Raw genomic sequence first — 22,528 nt, forward strand, 5'->3', positions numbered from 1 at the left:
AGATTTGAGCACACAGTCGAACTTGCTTGTAAGAGGAAGATGGGACTGACTGAATTTGCTCGTTATAATTAATAACAACAACAACAACAAACCATCACGCCGTTTCCCCGTAAGGGTATGTAGAGAGGAAAGAACGCCACATCACTCTATCTTTGCATACAGATCTCCTTTCTTCTATATCCATACATCTTTTCATGCACACGTGCCGACTTTTGACATGATGTCCATCTTCAAGTATTTGTTGGATTTGGTCATGCCATGTCTTTCGCGGTCTACCCCTATTTCTGCATCCATCAACATTCGCATTGTAAATATTCTTAGCCATTCTTTCGCTGTCCATTCGCTCTACGTGTCCGAACCGGCGCAGAGCTCCTTTCTTGATGTTGTCGATAATGCTTGTCTCAGCCTTAGGTAAGGTACGGATCTCGACATTTGTGCATCTATCGTACATAGTTTTAACACACATTCGCCTGAGAGATCGCATTTCGACAGCATCACAGAAACATCGCTTCGCGTAACCCAAATCAGAATGAATATTACTAATGATTGAATTGTTAATTATATACAGATAGTTAGGTTAGGTTAGGTTAGTCTTAGACATTGATTGAAATTTCGAATTAAAATTTTCTAAATCCCGTGAAAATGCCTTTTTTATTTGCATCTTTGTGGCTATTGCTGGCATTAAATTCCAAAATTATTTCATAATCCAAGACAGAATCAGTTATATAATATTCTAAACGCATTGAAACTGCATCAGAGTAATTAAAATTATTCAAATAGCCATTTTGTATGAACATTTGTAAGCGCACGGCTCGGCGCGGCGATCGCAAAATTCCAAAATATATCAAAAATCATTTATTTTCCAGTGCAGAGTGAGATTTGGAAGTGGGATGATGTTTGTTGAAATTGTGAATTATTTGCGCTTTTTCATAAAACGAATTTGAAAACAAATCGTACTGGGGAAGTCGGGGCAACAGTTCGTCTCGATAAATAACTAATAATATATTTTTTTTTTTTTTTTACCTCTTCGACTATCTACACAATTGTTTAAACATGTTTTCGAAATGAGGAAAAGAAAATTATGGCCCAGATCGTATAAATTGTAACAATAATGATATTTTGTATTTTGGCAACATTGCAATGTACTGTGCCAAGTATTATTTATTCATTTAAAGTACGTCTATGATTTTATTTCATGAAGATATAAAAACAATATACTTAAACCATGGTATTCGGTTCAAACACCCAAATAATTGTTGGTTTGCGATACTTGGGGTTTTAAAACAAGGTATTTAATTTTGCTTGTTATATTTTGCAGGGACCACGAACTGTGCCTGAACATCTCAGCCGAAGCCAAAACCGCCAATCAAAGGAGAATGACTTTCCTTTTAGAGAATGGAATTTACTAGGAAAACTACTAAATTAAAGTGCGCATAACCTTTTGTGAAAATAATTGAATAATCGATAACTTTTTGTGAAAGTAATTCAAAACTCGATGACCATTATTGAAGTCAGATGAATAATCGATAACCTTATGTTAAATTAATTTCATATTTGAAAGCAGTTTTATAATCGATAACCTTTTGTGAAAGTAATTCAAAACTCGATGACCATTATTGAAGTCAGATGAATAATCGATAACCTTATGTAAAATTAATTTAATATTTGAAAGCAGTTTTATAATCGATAACCTTTTGTGAAAGTAATTCAAAACTCGATGACCATTATTGAAGTCAGATGAATAATCGATAACCTTATGTAAAATTAATTTAATATTTGAAAGCAGTTTTATAATCGATAACCTTTTGTGAAAGTAATTCAAAACTCGATGACCATTATTGAAGTCAGATGAATAATCGATAACCTTATGTGAAAATAATTCAAAAATCGATAACCATTAGTTAGTCAGATGAATAATCGATGACCTTTTAGGAAATTATTGGATAATCTTTATTTAATAAAATATACACATTATTACAATATTAATACATTATAAAGAAAACAAAGTATTAAAATATATTTTGTCCCGATAAACTATTCAATAATAGTTTTGTGAAAATAATTTAATAATCGATAACCGTTAGTGAAATCAGATGAATAATCGATGGCCTTTTGTGAAAATAATGGAATAATCGAAGACCTTTTATGAAAATAATTCAAAAATCGAAAACGGTTATTGAAACCAAATGAATAATCCATAACCTCATGTAAAAATAATTTAATATTTGAAAACCATTAGTGAAAACATTTGTATAATCCATGAGCTTTTGTGAAAATAATGGAATAATCGATAACCATTAGTGAAATCGGATGAATAATCGATAACCAAAAGTGAAATCAGTTTATAATCGATAACCTTTTGTAAAAATAATTTAATTATCGATAACCATTGATGAAATCAGCAGCTTAATCTGTCACCATTAGTAAAAAAAAAACATTTTATTTAAATATTTTCTGTTTGTCACACAGAGCGCAACGTGATCACTCAAACCAAACGGGTGCTAGCCCCGTAAATGCCTCGGCCTCCGCATTTCTTCATTTTGTATACATCTCTGTTGAAAATATTTGTCGATGTTGATAAAATCCCCAGCGAATCCGCTTCTTGTCTACATACATCCGGACGTACCCAAAAGATTATTCAAATTTATTTTTAAATATTTATTTTTATTGTAAATAGTTAGGAAAATATTGATTATTCCAGCCAAATTATTTTTAATATCAAAAATTTAGCTTTTAAGTATTAAAAGTATGTCGAAATAACATTTGAAATTTTGCAAATAAAACATTTCCAAATTTTAAGAGGGTATGCGGTGGTAGAGAAGTTAGATGAGTAAACTCCCAGAATGCTGTGCGAAAAAGACAACTGCACATCGGACTGATCATGCCTGACTAAAATGGAGGCTTCGTATTCCCGTTTTCCCCACCCCACCGATTTAGTTTTTTTAAAACTAAGCGTATCATCATCATCATCATTCCTCTCTCCCCACCTAATGGTGCATAGGGCAATGCATTTGTGCACCGATCGCAGCTTATCTTGATCATTTTCTGTCGCAAGATGATCAGTCTTACGCTTCAGATGCCAGTCCAGGGACTATGTAATATTATAGTGTTAAAAAACCTTTTCAAAGAAATATTTCATCTCGACCATGCCGGGAATCGAACCCGAGACCTCTTGCATGGTGGGCAAACGCGCTGACCACTACATCACATAAATATCTGTAGTGTGTATAAAAATTATCGCTATAGTGCCATAATCTTGGGAGAAAATACGAGAATACGTTTACATGACGAAAAATCCGACTGCATCCTCTTAAAATTTGTAAGTGACAAAAGAAATATTTAAAAGGTCAACTGAAATATAATTTTGTTGATTTTTGCCTCAATTTTGTATATTTTATCACAAATTATTTAGTAGTTGAAATTATGGAAGTCTAGGCACTTACAGAGCTTATGATCTGTCATGTAACAAGTACACACTGTAATGTAACATTTGCCATTCTGCCTATAGGTAGGTAGTTGACTTTCATATTCGAGTATTTCAATTTTCAATTCTCTATATATGTTTAGTTTGGATATTGCATTTGTATGCCTGTCGGCCCACTATAGAGAATTTAACTACAGAGAAAAGTAGTGACATCTACTGTTGAAAAGTGATAAGCTTTTATTCCTCCTTTCGAGCAATAGATGTCGCTAGTTTTCTCTGTACCTTTATTTTCTTTAGTGTGCCAAAACGCATGCGAATCTAATATCCGAATCAAGCATGTATAGAGAATTGAAAAATGCTGTTTGTGAATATGAAACAGTGTGTAAAGTGGTCACTTCAACCTGCCAATGACATGTTATAAGCTGTGCAAATGCCTAAACTTCCATATCATCCTTCTCAGAAACGTACTCTCTATTGTAATATGTTTTATCTTGATAACTCTTTGTCAATCCGTGTCTACAAACATTTGGACAGACTCAAAATATTGTTAAGATGAACATTTTTTCAAAGAAAAAATGCATTCAAATTGGCTGGCTTAATTTTTTTTTTATCATTCTGCCTACGTTTGATCACCCATATTGCTTCGATTCTTCCATCTGTTGATTTTGATCGATGCATCAAAGCATTATGGATGTTCGAACTTGTGCAAAACGGTGAGTGTTTAAAGTTAAACGAGCCAATGACAGGTCATATGCCCTATACACGCTTAGACATCCATGTTTTATTCTCTATCAATGTTGAAATATCGATTTGTCAAATATTTCTCTATCCATTATTTTTCGTGTATAAAAATATGATGTGAATATGTAAAAAAGGCAGCATTTTTCTCGTATGCTTGCGCTTTATTGTATGTAAAAGATTGACCCCTTTTTACCTGTGTACCTAAAAATGTATTATTTTTTTAGCTTTTCTTTTAAATGTATAAAATTTTACATTCCTGTTTTTTGTTTTTGATATTTTTAAAGTATTTTTTGTTCGTTTCTAAGCTTAAATATCATTTTTATATTCTTTATATTTTAACTATTTTTTTGTTGATATTTATCTAAATTTTTAAGAATATGTTACTAATGACTACTGTATTTTTAAAAATGTATTATCAAAATGATTTTTACTGTTAATTTTAGCACAAATTTGCTCCTAAATGTTACTTAACTGATGAAATAATTCTTAAAACATGTTTCAAAATTTTTTGCAGACAATTGTCGAGACAATATTTAAAGGTAATTAAGACATGTTTCTACATTTAAAGACAGTTGTCAACACGTGTTCTAATATTTAAACACATTTGTTGAAACATGTGTCAATATTTGAAGACAGTTGAGGAGACGTGTTTTAATATTCAAAAACAATTGTTGCAACATGTTGACTATTGGAGTGTGTTTCAATATTTAATGACAATTATTGATAGGTGTTTCAATATTTGAAAACAATTATTGTTGAAATGTGTTAAAATATTTAAAGACGATTATTGAAACGTGTTTCAACACTGCAGACATTCATTGAGATATGTTTCAACACTCTCGGACAATTACAATATTTGAAGACAGTCAAAACATGTTTCAATGTTTGAAGACAATTTTTGAGATGTGTTTGAATATTTAAAGACAATTGTTAAGACGCTTTTTAATATTCAAAGGCCATTGTTGAGATGTGTTTTAATATTTAAAGACAATTGTTGAGACGTGTTTTAATATTTAAAGACAATTATTGAGACGTATTTTAATATTTGAAGACAATTGTCGAGACGTGTTTTAATATTTAAAGACAATTGTTAAGACACTTTTTAATATTTAACGGCAATTGTTGAGACATGTTTCAATATTTGAAGACAATTGTCGAGACTTGTAATATTGAATTGTTGAAGCGTGTTTTAATATTTGAAGACAATTGTTAAGACACTTTTTAATATTTAACGGCAATTGTTGAGACATGTTTCAATATTTGAAGACAATTTTCGAGACTTGTTTTAATATTGAAAGACAATTGTTGAAGCATATTTTAATATTTGAAGACAATTGTTAAGACACTTTTTAATATTTAACGGCAATTGTTAAGACATGTTTCAATATTTGAAGACAATTGTCGAGACGTGTTTTAATATTTAAAGACAATTGTTAAGACACTTTTTAATATTTAACGGCAATTGTTGAGACATGTTTCAATATTTGAAGACAATTTTCGAGACTTGTTTTAATATTGAAAGACAATTGTTGAAGCATATTTTAATATTTGAAGACAATTGTTAAGACACTTTTTAATATTTAACGGCAATTGTTGAGACATGTTTCAATATTTGAAGACAATTGTCGAGACTTGTAATATTGAATTGTTGAAGCGTGTTTTAATATTTGAAGACAATTGTTAAGACACTTTTTAATATTTAACGGCAATTGTTGAGACATGTTTCAATATTTGAAGACAATTTTCGAGACTTGTTTTAATATTGAAAGACAATTGTTGAAGCATGTTTTAATATTTGAAGACAATTGTTAAGACACTTTTTAATATTTGACGGCAATTGTTAAGACATGTTTCAATATTTGAAGACAATTTTCGAGACGTGTTTTAATATTTAAAGACAATTGTTAAGACACTTTTTAATATTTAACGGCAATTGTTGAGACATGTTTCAATATTTGAAGACAATTGTCGAGACTTGTAATATTGAATTGTTGAAGCGTGTTTTAATATTTGAAGACAATTGTTAAGACACTTTTTAATATTTAACGGCAATTGTTGAGACATGTTTCAATATTTGAAGACAATTTTCGAGACTTGTTTTAATATTGAAAGACAATTGTTGAAGCATGTTTTAATATTTGAAGACAATTGTTAAGACACTTTTTAATATTTAACGGCAATTGTTAAGACATGTTTCAATATTTGAAGACAATTTTCGAGACTTGTTTTAATATTGAAATACAATTGTTGAAGCATGTTTTAATATTGAAGCATGTTTTAATATTTGAAGACAATTGTTAAGACACTTTTTAATATTTAACGGCAATTGTTGAGACATGTTTCAATATTTGAAGACAATTTTTGAGACATGTTTCAATATTTGAAGACAATTTTCGAGACTTGTTTTAATATTGAAAGACAATTGTTGAAGTATGTTTTAATATTTGAAGACAATTGTTAAGACACTTTTTAATATTTAATGGATGGCCAACAATTGTGTTGAGACATGTTTCAATATTTGAAGACAATTGTCGAGACGTGTTTTAATATTGAAAGACAATTGTTGAAGCATGTTTTAATATTGAAAGACAATTGTCAAGACGTGTTTTAATATTGAAAGACAATTGTCGAGACGTGTTTTAATATTTAAAGACAATTGTCAAGACGTGTTTTAATATTGAAAGACAACTGTCGAGATGTGTTTTAATATTTAAAGACAATTGTCGAGACGCGTTTTAATATTTAAAGACAGCTCTTGATACTGTTTCAACACTCGCAAGCAAGTATTGCAAATCATTTTAAATATGGGACATAAAACCATGAAATGTTTACAACCTGTACTACATAGCTAATACATATTAAAATTAATTGTTCATACCATTATGTATTGTACTTTATGACAAGCTAAATTTACTGTGATGTTCATAATTTATTATCAAATTTAGTTTTTAAATTAACACAATCAAAACTGTCACAAAGGTATTTATTTGATGTTATATATTTGATCTTTGTTTGAAGATGTCAAGTTATGTTTTAAAATGTGATTATTTTCACAAAGCGCTTACAAAATATTTTTTTTTTTAGTTGTACTAACAAATGGCACGCTATATAAATGCCAGTTGAAGTATTTATAGGAAATTATATTCTAAATGTGATTACAAACGAATACACCGTGGATAGAGCCAGACCACAAATATGATCAACATTCCAATGTTAAATAAGCTTATGTTAACCTAGCCGAATCGAAGGGGGGGATTCGAATCCCCCATAGACCGATTCGGTCAATTCACTCTATGTACGCGAGCATTCGGCAAACCAACAAAAATGCATAAAATACACGAATGAGTAAAATGTGTGTACCCAAAAACATGATTATTATTGCACGGTCACAAACACTTCTAACGTTTTATTCTCCTGACGCCGTATACGAGTAGGCGCTGGGGTCGTTTGGTCCCCCCGTTCGGATCATGTGTAATTTTTGGATGCTCGGCGAGGGAAAGGTCAAGGGCCGAGACACAGACAACTACCGATTACCAAATTGAAGATCTTGGTATTATTTTTTAAGCAAATTTCATGTTTAAGTCCTATATGACTATAGTCCTTAAAATTTAGCTTGATTAGAATTACATTTGTCAGAAAAAGTGACGACATAACTTTGTGGTAACGTCTAAGGAGTGATTTATATTGACACACGAAAAATCATTGTATCTGGCGTGTTAATTAATTTTTTTAATACAATGCTTGACATATAAATCAACGTAAAAATATAAAATCAGCTTTTAAACAAAAATAAACCTAATTATTAACGGCGTTCTTACAAGGTTACATCATTTTGCAAAAACGTTAGGATGGGACAAATTGAAATTGATCGAATAAAAAAATAATTGATTTGATATTGTTTATGAAAAAAGTTACAAATGTCTCATTTTTTGGTGAATAATTGTGTTAAACACACTATAATAGGCTTGTTATTGCGTTTTTTATATCAATTTTCGGAAACAGAGTTTCATGATTGCATGAAATAACTGATAAAATCGATTTGATCTGTGATCAGTAATCCCATCACTAATGAAATTAGTTTGACAGCTGTCATTCTAATCAAGCTATATTTTAAGTACTATAATAAACCATGGACTGAAATTGTTGATAAATCCACCTGGTCCATGAGGAAGTATAGAAATTGAAAAAATAACATTTTCAGGCGTTGCCTAGTCTAGTATGCAGGTGAAATAATTCAATTAGACGAATCTCACCCGCATAAATAAAGGGTTCAGCTCTTTAACTTCACAAACATCAGCAGATGAAAAAATTGAAGGAATATAGATGTTCAAATATTGGCAGAATGGTGAATCAACAATGTTTGATTATGTCCAAATGCTTGCAGACTGGCTGGGTTTCTTCCCTAGGGAGTTGTTCATATTTAAATTTATTTCAACAGAGAGGGAAAACATTTTTGAGAAGGGAATATGGAAGTCTAGGCATTTACAGGGCTTATGACCTGTCATTGGCTGGTTCAAGTGGCCACTTTACACACTGTGTAACATTCACCATTCTGCCCATGTTTGAACATCCACATTTCCTCAACTGTTTCATCTGTTGACTTTTGTGAAGTAAAAGAGCTGAAACCTTTATCACATGGGTGAGATTCATCCGGCTGAACCAAATCACCTACTAGGCAACGCCTGAAAACAATTTTCCAATTTTTATTCTTCTCCTTTTACCAGGTAGTAATTCAACAAAGTTTGATTATGTCCAAATGCTTGCAGACTGGCTGGGTTTCTTCCCTAGCCAGCCAGCCAGTGACAGGTCATAAGCCCTGTAAATGCCTAGACTTCCATATTCCCTTCTCAAAAATGCTTTCCCTCTCTGTTGAAATAAATTTAAGAATGGTGAATGTTACACAGTGTGTAAAGTGGCCACTTAAACCAGCCAGTGACAGGTCATAAGCCCTGTAGATGCCTGGACTTCTATATTACCTTCTCTGAAATGTTCTTCATCTCTGTTGTAATATGTTAAAAAAATGAGACATTTATACTTTTTTCATGAACAACATCTAATGAATTTTTTTTTTCGATCAATTTGTCCCGTCTTTAACATTTTTGCAAAATGATTGAACTTGTAAGAACATCGTTAATAATTAGGTTTATTTTTGTTTGTTTTAAAGCTGATTTTATATTTTTACGTTGATTTATATGTCAAGCATTGTTTTAAAAAAAATAATGAACACGCCAGATATAAATGATTTTTCGTGTGTCAATATCAATCACTTCTTTGACGTTACTACAAAGTTATGTTGTCACTTTTGCCGACAGCTGTCTTCTGATCGAGCTAAATTTTAAGGACTATAGGTCATATGGGACTTAAACATGAAATTCGCTTAAAAAAGAATACCAAGATCTTTGATTTGGTAGCTGCGAGGTAAAACTACATTATTCATGTGTCTGTGTCTCGGCCCTCAACATGGGCTTATTGAACATTCGAACCCGCTGTAAACATTTGTAAATCGATGGCGTACTTTTTCCCCCTCCCTTGCAGCTAAGTCGCAGTCTGGCTCTCTGTGCCAACTGAGCCTACGGACGGTCCAGCTCCGACCGCGGACGTTGTTCACATATTTTTATTTTTAGTCAACCATCGAAATAATGTCCAGAGCTCAAATACAATACGCTTTTTTATTTGAAAACTCAAAGATGCAGTTTTTTACGTTCTTGCGCGGCGTCAAATGCCTTACGTGATCCATGTCCGCTTTCTACCGCAGCATTTAGTAGTTGAGGGTCGATTGGTTGGAGCTCCTACCCCAGTTAGAGATTGACAAAGGTTGCTTTATTACATGGCGAATACATAATTAATTATGTCGGGCGAGTGTTACGGCGATGATGGGTCGAAGAGACTGCACTTGAACTACATGCTGGAACTGAGTGAACTGCACTGATCTTGTTGGGCTGATTAACTGAACGGGCTGACTGACGTTGGCTGCGTCCTGTGGTCTCTTTATAGACCACGTTCCTTTGCAGTTCATTTCTTCATGGTAGGGACAATGTGAATGTACTGCGGAACAATGCTCCCTGTTTAACATTCCTATGAGAAATAGATGTCTACTGAGTTGATGCTATGAGAATTAGGTGTCTACTGAGTGGATGCTATGAGAATTAGGTGTCTACTGAGTGGATGCTATGAGAATTAGGTGTCTACTGAGTGGATGCTATGAGAATTAGGTGTCTACTGAGTTGATGCTATGAGAATTAGGTGTCTACTGAGTTGATGCTATGAGAATTAGGTGTCTACTGAGTTGATGCTATGAGAATTAGGTGTCTACTGAGTGGATGCTATGAGAATTAGGTGTCTACTGAGTGGATCCTATGAGAAATAGGTGTCTACTGAGTGGATGCTATGAGAATTAGGTGTCTACTGAGTGGATGCTATGAGAATTAGGTGTCTACTGAGTGGATGCTATGAGAATTAGGTGTCTACTGAGTGGATGCTATGAGAAACAAGTGTCCGCGAACGTGTCGAAGAATCTTAAAAAACTGTATCTTTGTAAATTGAATAATGTTAATACAATAATATGAACGCCATAAATAGATTTAATTTGAATAGTAATTCATTGTATTTTGTAAAATTGTACGTAATTAAATCCTATGGAGAAGTTTAGTGTTTTTTAGCCCTTCGGAACTAAATTAATTCCTGCGAATACAGACAATATTTTGTGTTCATATTAATGCACTCTAGTACTAGAGGAATTATCTGGAAATTTTCACTCTTCTTTTAATCTCTTTGCTTTGGAAATTATTTGTCTTCCAGCTACAGAGCACACGACAGTCCATCCCTAATATCACCCCTACTTACATGTCTTTTAAATTGAATATTAACATTAACAAATTACAACAGGGATGAAGAACATTTTAGAGAAGGTAATATGAAGACTAGGCATTTACAAGGCTTATGACCTGTCATTCACCTGAATTCTGTAAGAAATAAGGGAGATATAAACGGTTAAACTCTAGTCATTTGAATAAGGTGAAAAATGAGCAAATTTGTGACGTCATCGGTTGTTTTTCCCAAAATATCTCTGGTTTTATAGAGTACCTACCCATTTCTATGGGTTGTTTTAATTTAATTTAATTTCCGTCTATGGGATTACCAACATTAGAATAAATGCATACTTAATTTATTACCAGCTTACAAAACTGCCGTTTTTGAGATAGCGAATTTTGCACATGAAATTATTGATTATTATGGCTTTTATAAACACTAAAATAATATTATGTTAATAAAATTTGTATAAAACCACTCACCGACTAATCTGTCTACCGGTTTCGAGACGTAACCCGTCTCTTCGTCAGGACAACAACACTACACCAACATGCAAACACCACTACACGCCTTCATCATAGTAGATTTACAAAAATATAAAATCGACATGCAGGTTAGACACATGCTTCACTACGCCACCACCGAGGGTTGATGACTCATGAAGCTAATATTTCAAAAGGATTAACAATCGGAAAAGGGGGAAAAGGGGAGGGTGGGGTGACCATTACAATGAAATATCGAATAATGGACTATATTGGAAAGTTACTTGATTATTAATTAATGGGACATTATTTTTCAAAGCCTTCTTGTAGTGTTGTTGTCCTGACGAAGAGACGGGTTACGTCTCGAAACCGGTAGACAGATAAGTCGGTGAGTGGTTTTATACAAATTTTGTTAACATAATATTAAAATGTTGGACCTCAAAGTTAATGCTTTCAATATTAATAATATTTGAAAAACCTTTTTTACGTACAGTACGTTAAACCTGATATTCCTCACTAGTGGAAATATCCTGTTTTGATTTTTTAGAGGCGATATTCTGGCTCATTTTTTTTACATTGATATTAGACAAATATATATGTAACTTGTGTCCATTAGGACGCGTAAGCTTTGCGTGCGGCCATATTCCGTTTTATGACAAACTTGAAAAGCATTGAACTTCTCCATTAAAAAATTGTTTTGATAAAATGTTCTATAGCATTTTTGTATTGAAGACTTGGGTCTCTAGTCAAATATAACTCAAAAATTAATAAAAAGATGTAAAAAAAACAGTTTGTTTTATTTTTAATATCATGAGATGTGTTGACTGTTGATAAATCAAATATCAGACTGCAAATTCGTGGTGCACGGGGCACTGCATTGGTGCAAACGTAGGATACCAAAATTAGACAGCGGAGAGACTATCACTCCCTCTCACTTCTGTTCGATGTACTTCATAGTCCTAACGCTCCTATATACCTGCGTGAAAAATTTCAACGCTTATCAGTTCGTGGTTTACCTCTTTGTTCTGATTCTCGAGGCACTCTCTTAATACCCATCCGCAATTCCTCTTTCTTCTCTAACTCGTATAGTGTCCACGCGGCTCCACTGTGGAATCATCTCCCATCCACCATCAGAGATGTTACTACATTATCTCTGTTTAAATCACATCTGAAGAAACATCTCCTTTATCTTCCTAAATCTCTCCTCCTTTCCTTTTTCCTCTTTTTTCCATTGAGTAATAGTTTTGATTTAAGGTAATTTATAAACAAATACGTTTATTTATATTTTTATATATCTTTGACTTTTTAATCTTTTTTTTCTATTGAATATGTTCTGTAACTTGAATTATAAAAATAAAACTTTTATTTTATTGGTTGGTTGGAAGAAATTGCCATTTGGCAATAAGCCCGCCAATGTACAAATAACATTATGTACAAAAAGTTAAATAAATAAAAAATACCAGTGTCCGGGCGGATGAATACAGTTCTGCGTGTAAAATAGAACCAGATTTCTGGACGGGTGTTTTCCACTGGATGTCCGCCCGGTAAAAATAAGGTTCAACTCGGTAAAAATACACAAAAGGTCCACTTCTGTTCTACGGTTCTCCGATGAAGAGTTTTCCAATCATATTTCAGCATAGAAATATGTTATGTTAAATCCAGTCAGCGTCTACAAGCATTTTGACAAACTCAAAATACTGTTGATAAATTATTTAGTTCGATACGGGTCTTCGGGAGGAAGGAAGAGGAGAGGAAGAGAAAGGAAATGTTGCTTTAGGCGTGATTAAGGCTGTAGTTTGGTAAAACGAATGCAAAATTAATAAATCATCAAACCATTCAATCATCATTCTCTCAAACTTCTCGATTTTATCAATAGAGGGACGGCGGACTTCAAAAATATTAATACCATCAAAACTCTTTATTGCTCGCTAGTTCCACCCCATCTAGAATACGCTTCTCCCATTTGGTCTCCATTCTACAGGACTCATATTGACCACATCGAGTCTGTCCAACACCGTTTTCTAAGAAAAGTGGCATGGTTGCTCGGATAACAAAGGGGTCATTATTCTTATTTTGAAATAGAGCAATCTCTTAATCTGTCTTCATTGGAGAGACGTAGAACTGAGATGGACCTTATATGCATTTTCAAAATGCTTAATGCTTTAAGTGATGTCCCATCTCTGTTGCGATCAATTTCTTTTCATGTTCCCAACCGTGTCACCAGAAGTCAAAATCTGCTATTTGTAAAATCTTCCAAGAGCAACTTTGGTTTTTATGCCCCAATGTCCAGAATGTGTAGATTAGTCAATTCATCACACGACTTGGAATTTTTGGGATAGATCTTGCGGCTTTTCGTAGATCTCTTCGCGACTAAACAGTGTGGGATGAAGTTGGATTGGCATGGTTTAGCTCTAAGTTTTTGGTCTTTCGTTTTTTTTAAATATATATTGTATACAATTATTGTTTTGCCCTTGTTTGTCTTTGCTACATAGTTTTATGTTCTTTTTGTTCAGTTTCTTGCATTTATGTTTCTTCATGTAACTGTTGTAATTGGCTGAGGCCGTATATATATATAATAAATAAATAAATCATACGATTTTGCTTCAGACCTGCCCTTTCCGAAAACGAAAAGGGCAGGTCTGAAGATCATAAAAACGTAAATAAGATGTTATAAATTGAATATTACAACCAGAATTATCTTCTTTTTAAAAAAAAAGTTTCAAATAAAGATTTCAATAATTTTAATTTTTTTCAGTATTGCCGAAGGCATAATTTTACGTAGAAATAAAGGAAAATGTCACAAAAACGTATGTGATTTAAAATGCTCGTATTTCTTTTCAGAATCAAAAAAATAAAATTTGACTTTGGCCACTTTCATGTTGAATTTATTATCTTTAAATTACTACAGCAAATTTTAGTTCGAAACTTGGTCTTTATTGAGATCCCAGATACCCAAGTTTAGTCTAAATTTTAAATGGCGTAATCTGCCGGTCTAAAAGTAATTATATTTTAGTCACATAAAAACTCTAAGTATATTTTTTAACAGAAATACCTTTAAAAATATTGTCTTTATCTAATTTGCGTTTTTTTATTTTTTTATTATTGCGCAATTAAAAAAAACATTCGTTTTAAAATGGCAAAATCGTATGATTTCCTAATTTTGCGTTCAGTTTACCAGCCTACGGCCTTAAACAGAGTTGCTGTAGAAACATCTTTGGTAGTGGATGGGAGATGGGACACTTTGAGATTGTTAAGGAGGAATTGTGGGTGGGAATTAGGAGGGTGCTTCGAGAATGATCTGATAATGATGATGATGAAATAAATGGAAAAATATTTATTTTTACATAACATTTTATGGTAAGACATTTTGTGGTACAAATATGGTACAACATTTTGTGGTACAACTATGGTACAACCTTTTATGGTACAACATTTTGTGGTACAATTATGGTACAACATTTTATGGTACAACATTTTGTGGTACAATTATGGTACAACATTTTGTGGTACAATTATGGTACAACATTTTGTGGTACAATTATGGTACAACATTTTGTGGTACAATTATGGTACAACATTTTGTGGTACAATTATGGTACAACATTTTGTGGTACAATTATGGTACAACATTTTGTGGTACAATTATGGTACAACATTTTGTGGTACAAATATGGGAAAACCTTTTATGGTACAATAAAAATTGTCATTTTGAATACAACAGTGAAAAATATCTATAATAGTAACTGATATTTTCTTCCTTTTATAAAAATATTTTCTCTTGAAATTTGAAGGACAAACCATCACGCCATATCACTATAAGTAGGCAGAGAAGATAGAACGCCACATTGTTACTCTGTCTTTGCATACAGATCTCGCTTCCTCTACGTCCATCGATTATTTCAAATTTCGACGTACCGTCTCGAAATCGTCTTAAATTGTATATATTTTTAGCCGTCCTCTCGCTGCCTATTCGCTCTACGTGTCCAAACCCTACCTCATAACTCGATACTTTAAGGATCTGAGCTTGGAGGGGGAGATTTAGCAAGATGTAAACTTTGGCAAACGAATGTTTATCGCAGGAGGCAAAACTAGCAGTTCACAATGGAGTTCTAGTGCCGGCTCTAATGTATGGGAGCGATGTATGGAATTGGAAAAATAATTGTGAAAGTAGGTTAAATGCTGTCGAAATGCGATCCCTCAGGCGAATGTGTGGTAAAACGATGTATGATAGGTGCACAAATGTTGAGATCCGTGAACTGAGTAAGGCTGAGACACGCATCATCGACAGAATCAAGAATGGGTGCTGCGTCGGTTTGGACATGTGGAGCGAATGGACAGCGAAAGAACGGCTGCGACTACGATGCAAATGTTGATGGATGCAGAAAACGAGGAAGACCGAGAAAGACACGGCACGATCGAGTCGAATCAAATACTCGAAGATGGGCATGTCAAGAGTAGGAATAATCGGCATGCGTACATGAGAAGATGTATGAATGAATGTAGAGGCAGCGAGGTCTGTATGCAAAGACAGAGTGATGTGGCGTTCTATCCTCCCTGCGGAGAAACGGCGAGATGTTTTGTTTGTTTTAAACGTAACATATTACAACAGAGATGGAGAACAGTTTAGAGAAGTCTCGGCATCTACAGGGCTTATGATCTGTCATTGGCTGGTTTGAGTGGCCACTTTACACACTACATAACATTCAATGATAGGTCATAAGCCGTTGGACAAACTCAAATTATTGTTAGAATTTAGTCCATAATTCTCTTACATACATCAGGGTCAGCGCCGGGACTCCATTGCGAACAGCCAATTGTGATGTATGAATTGGCATGACCAAATCCAACAAGTAGTTGAAGCGGACTTGTCAAAAGTCGGAATAATCGGCGCACGCGAATTAAAAGAAGTAAGGGTGGATGTAGTAAAAGCGAGATCTGTATGTAAGAGAGTATTATGTGTCTCTGCCTGGCCTTACGGAGAAACGGCGTGATGGTTTGTTGTCGTGATTGGAAACGAGGAACTAGAATCACAATGCTTGCCGACCGGCTGGATTTTCTCCCTAGGGAGTTGTTCATATTTAAATTTGTTGCTAAAGAGAGGTTTCGGCTCTTTTACTTCACAAAAGTCAACAGATGGAGGAGTTGAGGAAATGTGGATGCTCAAACATGGGCAGAATGGTGAATGTTACACAGTGTGTAAAGTGGCCACTTAAACCAGCCGACGACAGGTCATAGGCCCTGTAAATGCCTAGATTCCCATATTCCCTTCTCAAAATGTTTTTCCTCTCTGTTGCAACAAATTTAACCAGAATCCCAATAGTCCATGCGCTCTGTAGCTGCAAGACATGCTGGGATATTTATTTACTGTACAGCGCCCTCGAGGTGATTTTTGAAAAAATGGCGCTAAATAAATTCTCCAACTATACAAATAATAAAAACAGTACATTTGAACACTCAGATTTTGACGAGTGTGAAAAAAAAATTGTAATTCAATTTTTCTAGGCACTGAACATCCGTATCCGAGCATCCGCAGTCAAAACAGGATTCCTCTGTGGTCGTATCGGCGCCCTGCCGTCGTCAGTTGTTCTTGCGGTCGCGGGCGGCGAGGGTCGCCTCCCACTGGCCGCTGTGGGCGGAGTACAGCCGCATGGCCGCGCGCGCGTCCTCCACGGAGCTGTGCTCGCCCTCCTGGATGCTCGCCCCGAGGAGCTCCTGCGTCAGGCGCTTGAGCGACGGCGTGTTGCCGAGCGTCACCTGACGAACACACGGACAAGACACTCTTGATAAAATATTATAATATATAAAGCATTAACTTTGTGGTCAAACATCTTACTAAATGTTATTAAATATTTGTATATAACCACTTACCGACTTTTCTATGTCTACCGGTGTCGTCAGGACACCAATTAAACCAACATGCAAAACCCACTATACACCTTCACCATACTTGTTGCACAAGAATATAAAACCAACACGACGTGCATTTTAATAAGCACATGCACTGATTAGGACTTTTAGGATACTATGTTGGTTTAATTTGTGTCCTGACGAAGAGACGGGTACGTCTCGAAACCGGTAGACATAGAATAGTCGATAAGTGGTTATTTACAAATATTTAATAACATTTAGCAAGACACTCTTATAAACACTTTTTGAGAAGGGAGTAATTTACATGCATTTACAAGGCTTTTGACCTATCATTGGATGGTTTAAGTGGCTACATTACACACTGTACTATTGACCATTCTTCCTATGTTTAAACATCCGCATTTCCTCAACACTTCCATCTGTTGACTTTTGTAAAGTAAAAGTGCTGAAACAGACTTCCATATTCCCTTCTCAAAAATGTGTTCCCTCTCTGTTGCAGCAAAATTTATTTATTTATTTATATATATGCATCTAAAATTATTATAAATAAAAGTAGAAAGACACAATGATTACACCGCTTGCAACACCAAGCATAAGGCACAGACCGGAACTGCGTGACATCGGCATGATCGAGGCACTTCAGATTCTATGTGTCCCTCGTCGACTCCGGTTCGTTTTGCGTTTTGCTCTTTCTAAGACTTTCAAATACTCGGTTAATATAAATTCGTGTCACGGTTAATTCATTCAGTGTTGTCCGTAATTTAATGGCTTTTGTATAATCTTGTATTTATTTATTTATTTATAAATATATACGACCAATGGGCATTTTTAAGGACATATTTATACATAAAAAAATATTATAAAGGAAAGTAGAAAGACACAATGGCATATAGTAGACTCGGTGGGAGTGGAAGCGGGACAGGGGTGTTTATAATTGAATTTGATTCAGTGATCGTTTGAAAGAAGACAACTTGTTATCAAAGCAATCAAGACTGGTATGTTTGTTGGCAGACCTGAGAATTCTGGGCATAGGGGAATGAAAACCATAGTTAGTTCTATGGTTATTCGGTATGAAAGAGTAAGTCTCGTCTGAGGTTTCTAGTTGGGATATTTATTTTATTGAGCTCAGTAGTTCAGGCACATCAAAGAGTGAGTTGAGAATTTTAAATAGGACTAGATGGTCGGATTTATTTCGAAGGTCTCGAAGAGAAGATATATTTAAGCTAGTTTCTAACTCATTATTTTATTTTTATTTTTATTTTATTTTATTTTATTTTTGCACCACAACAGGCCAGGAGGCCCAATTACAGCGGTGAATTACATCACAGAACACCCAGGCTTGAGAAAAATCACATTTAATTTTTGTGTTCTCACCGGGAATCGAACCCGGAACCTTCCGTCTGTGAGTCAAGCGTCTTGACCACTACACCACGGAGGCCGCCAAATTATAATTAATTATACGTATATTGGTCTCCGGATAAGCCCAACCTCCAGCCTATCTTTCTCAAAAATTGATGTTGAACTGATTGTTATTTTCGCGGTTTGATTGTAAAGAAATATTAAATTTTCGCTTAATTAGTTTAAAAAAAAAAAAAAATTGATATTGATATGCGAAACTGAAGAAAGACTCAAGTCTTTATGAACAGTTTCGGGAAAGGGGTGGATGCTTTCATTGTGATTCAATATTCTTGATGTGAACATCATATTACGGAGACCAGATAACAGAGGAATACTCTAGGTGCGGGCGAACCAGGGAACAGAAAAGAGTTTCAAGGGTATTGAGTTTTAAGGGTACAAAAGTTAGAACAATACATTATATTATATTATATAAGGCGGGATGTGAGACAGTGTAATTAGCTAAAATATTTAGCATCGGCGGCCAGGTAGTTTGAGGCTCGGGTCTTAAGTAATCAAAATAAGAAGCTCACCCTTCGGAATGGTTTGTATTTGGAAGTGTCGCGGATTTTCCGTTTGGGGTGGGAGAGGTACAGGACGTCCAAGTCTTTCTTGAGAGCGTGCCCGACGAGGAACCTGTTTCGGAGGATGTCGGCGACCTCCTTCTGCACCACGTCGAAACTCTCTCCGCTTTCGATGTCTTCTCTCCTGATACCGCTCACGGGGGTCCTGAGAATTATAAACATTGATTTAACCTTTTCCTTACTGTCCTAAAAACTTCCGCGCGTTACGGTGCTGTGTAGTCACTACACATGGTAAAAGTGTAATATTCATCGGCAATTGCTTCAATTATTTATAGTTGAAGTCAAAAGTGATGATATTTTTAACCTAATTGCTAAAAACATGAAAAAAAACATTAATTCAGGCTCTCAGTGCGCGCAAAAGAACCGCCCCCAACGAAAGCCGGGAAGCTACTAACGCAGCTAACGGGCGTCTGAGAGAAGTACAAGAATCTTTGCTGTTCGCGCGTGTGAAGCATAAAAATTGTTGTCAATGTTCAATATTTCTAGTCTACAAAAACATAGAACTAATATCGACTCCATATATATGTTCTTTCTGAGTGTATGTATTCACCTACATACTAAGGCAACGCCTGAAAATATTTTTTTTTCAATTTCTATACTTCTTCATGGACCAGGTGGATTTATCAACAATATTTTGAGTTAGTCCAATTTTTTGCAAACAAGGACTGGATTCAACTCCGTGGGGAGCTGTTAACATTAACATATTACAACATGAAATAATTCAATTAGATGAATCTCACCCTCATAAATAAAGGTTTCAGCTCTTTAACTTCACAAACATCAACAGATGAAAGAATCGAAGGAATGTAGATGTTCAAAAATGGGCAGAATGGTGAATGTTACACAGTGTGTAAAGTGGCCACTTAAACCAGCCAATGACAGGTCATAAGCCCTGTAGATGCCTAGACTTCTATATTACCTTCTCTAAAATGTTCTTTATCTATGTTGTAATATGTTCATGTTAACAGCTCCCCAGGGAGTTGAATCCATTCTTTGTCTACAAAAATTTGGACAAACTCAAAATATTGTTGTCTTATTTTTTGGTGAATAATTGTCTAAGGCACACTATAATAGGCTTGTTTTGGCGTTTTTATATCAATTTCCGAGCAAACAGAGTTTCATGTTAGCATGAAAAAACTGATAAAATCTAATTGATCAGTTCATGGTCAGTGCTCAGTACTTCCCCACCACTAGTGACATTAGTTTGGCAGCTGTCATTTTAATCAAGGTAAATTTCAAGGACTATAGTGTTGTAGATAAATCTAGTAAGATGCTTGGTTTGTACTTTGAAACTCTAGATGCAGTCGAATTTGGTCACATATTAACAGAAGCTTATCAAACATTCTAGAGCATCTTCTTATGTTTGGAAATGCTTCTTTCTTAATGTTTTCAACTGTTCTTGTACTGTAATATTTATTTTTCTATCTCTGCCTGCCGCCTTCGTAAACACGCGACAGTTGGTCAGGTTCCTCACCTATAGTCGACGACCTTTTCCCTCGGCTTGACGAACTTGTCGTAAATACAATCCCCGAACTTGTTGACGAGCGACACCCGCGCCAGCATGCTGTCCCTCCCGGTGGCCCCTATGCCGACCATCTCGCAGTCCATGCTGACAAACTTCGTGACGGTCGGCTTCTTGTCCAAAACTGGCGCCGGATTCAAATTCAAGTCGATTCCAGAGCCGGTAACTTCGCTCGAGTTTCCCGCCGGTTTCGCCGTCACGCCGCCATTTTTCTTCTGCAGTCTCTTGTTCTTCCAGTACGAGTTGTTTTTGATGATCTCCTCGATGTTCGACGGCTTTTCTATCAGCTCTCCGAGCGCCTCTTGCTCCCGCGAAGCTTTCGGGCAAGACGGAGAGGTCGCGTCGCTGTTCGCTTTTTTCTCCAGCCTTTTGGCTTTCCAGTACGCCGATATTTCCTTTTCGACGGTTTTGGGCCTGTCTTCCTTGGGTTTTTTGTCCATTTTCTTCTGGTTTTGGAGGAAATTCTGCCAGTTCGGACTGATGACAGTTCGCTCTATGACGGTGGACGATTTCGAACCAGAATCGGAGGGCGATTTTCGTTTTCTGGTTTTGCCTTTCGGTTCGCTGGATTTAAATCCACTCTCGGTCATTTTTAGATAAAAGAACGCGATGCAATCAAACGCGACAAGAAAAGGTAGCTTAATATATTCTAAAATGTCACTGTACATTAAAAATTACAAAGATATAGGTTACAATTTTGAGAACCAATTGAGTACATGCGCTCTGCTTTCAATACGTCAACCATAGATAAAATTTAATTCGAACAAAAGTCAAAACAATATGTGACAGTTAGGGATGCCTCCACAGCCGATTCATTTGTCGATTATTACAGAAATATTCGGTTAACGGCTTACAGTAGATTCTAGATTCACCGTGCGGAAAAACTGATGAAAGATTTGCCTTCGACCATTGGGCGTTTATTCAGCTCACCCGAAATCAAAACTGACACGAAGTGCGGACGAACAGTCAGCAGTGGACGTCCAGGACGCCGAGAACCTGATGCCTTGTAAAGTAGGCAAGCGTGGTTAAGGCTAAAATAGTTTAGTATTTAATATATTCAAAACTTTACAAATATTATTTATTAAACTTTTTGTACATAATGTAATTTGTACATTGGCGGGCTTATTGACAAATGACAATTTCTTCCAACCAACCAATAAAATAAAAGTTTTACTTTTATAATTCAAGTTACAGAATATATTCAATAGAAAAAAAAGAAGCTAAAGATATATAGAAATAGAAATAAACGTATTTGTTTATAAATTACCTTAAATCAAAACTATTACTCAATGGGAAAAAGGAAAAAAGAGGAAAAAGGAAAGGACGAGAGATTAAGGAAGAGAAAGGAGATGTTTCTTCAGACGTAATTTAAACAGAGATAATGTAAAACATTTAAGTTTGTAAGTGAAAATTCTTGATGGAAGTTCATTGTAATTTATTATATAAATAAAACACGAGTGATACTTTAATCCACAAATTTGGAATATCCTAATGACTTTTTACCCTTTGTTTTTCAGAAATCATTATTTACAAAACCACACTCACGAAGATTGGGACACCAAAAATAAAATAAAATACTTAAACTCATTAAAATAGCATTATATCAATTCATTAGTTAAACCAAAGAAAATTTGTTGATAATGATCCTTAAGATTAAAATAACTTTATTAAATTTACTTACATATAACTTTGAATTATGTGT

General features: G+C 34.8%; 2 protein-coding genes across 3 annotated transcripts in view; one reads left to right on the plus strand and one right to left on the minus strand.

Annotated features, from left to right (window-relative positions):
- Positions 1-1,541, plus strand: part of LOC148275109 (alpha-1,6-mannosyl-glycoprotein 2-beta-N-acetylglucosaminyltransferase-like) — a 35,354-nt gene extending 33,813 nt beyond the window's left edge. For both annotated transcript variants that reach the window (XM_088236123.1, XM_088236121.1), the window contains exon 13: positions 1,319-1,541. In XM_088236123.1, the coding sequence (XP_088092249.1) occupies positions 1,319-1,409 (91 nt within the window). In that variant the 3' untranslated portion in view covers positions 1,410-1,541. The remainder of the gene's footprint in view (positions 1-1,318) is intronic.
- A 15,361-nt stretch (positions 1,542-16,902) lies between these two features.
- Positions 16,903-21,591, minus strand: LOC148275110 (apoptosis-enhancing nuclease). The gene is made up of 3 exons (XM_088236120.1): positions 20,779-21,591; positions 19,254-19,449; positions 16,903-17,211 (listed from the first exon to the last, which is right to left on the minus strand). Exons 1-3 carry the CDS (start codon positions 21,492-21,494, stop codon positions 17,035-17,037), a joined length of 1,089 nt encoding a protein of 362 aa, XP_088092246.1. The 5' UTR covers positions 21,495-21,591; the 3' UTR covers positions 16,903-17,034.
- Between the last annotated feature and the right edge of the window lie 937 nt (positions 21,592-22,528).

This window comes from Micrasema longulum, unplaced genomic scaffold (assembly GCF_059751315.1).
Source record: "Micrasema longulum isolate JH-2025_06_02 unplaced genomic scaffold, ASM5975131v1 h1tg001509l, whole genome shotgun sequence".
Taxonomy (NCBI): Eukaryota; Metazoa; Arthropoda; class Insecta; order Trichoptera; family Brachycentridae; genus Micrasema; species Micrasema longulum.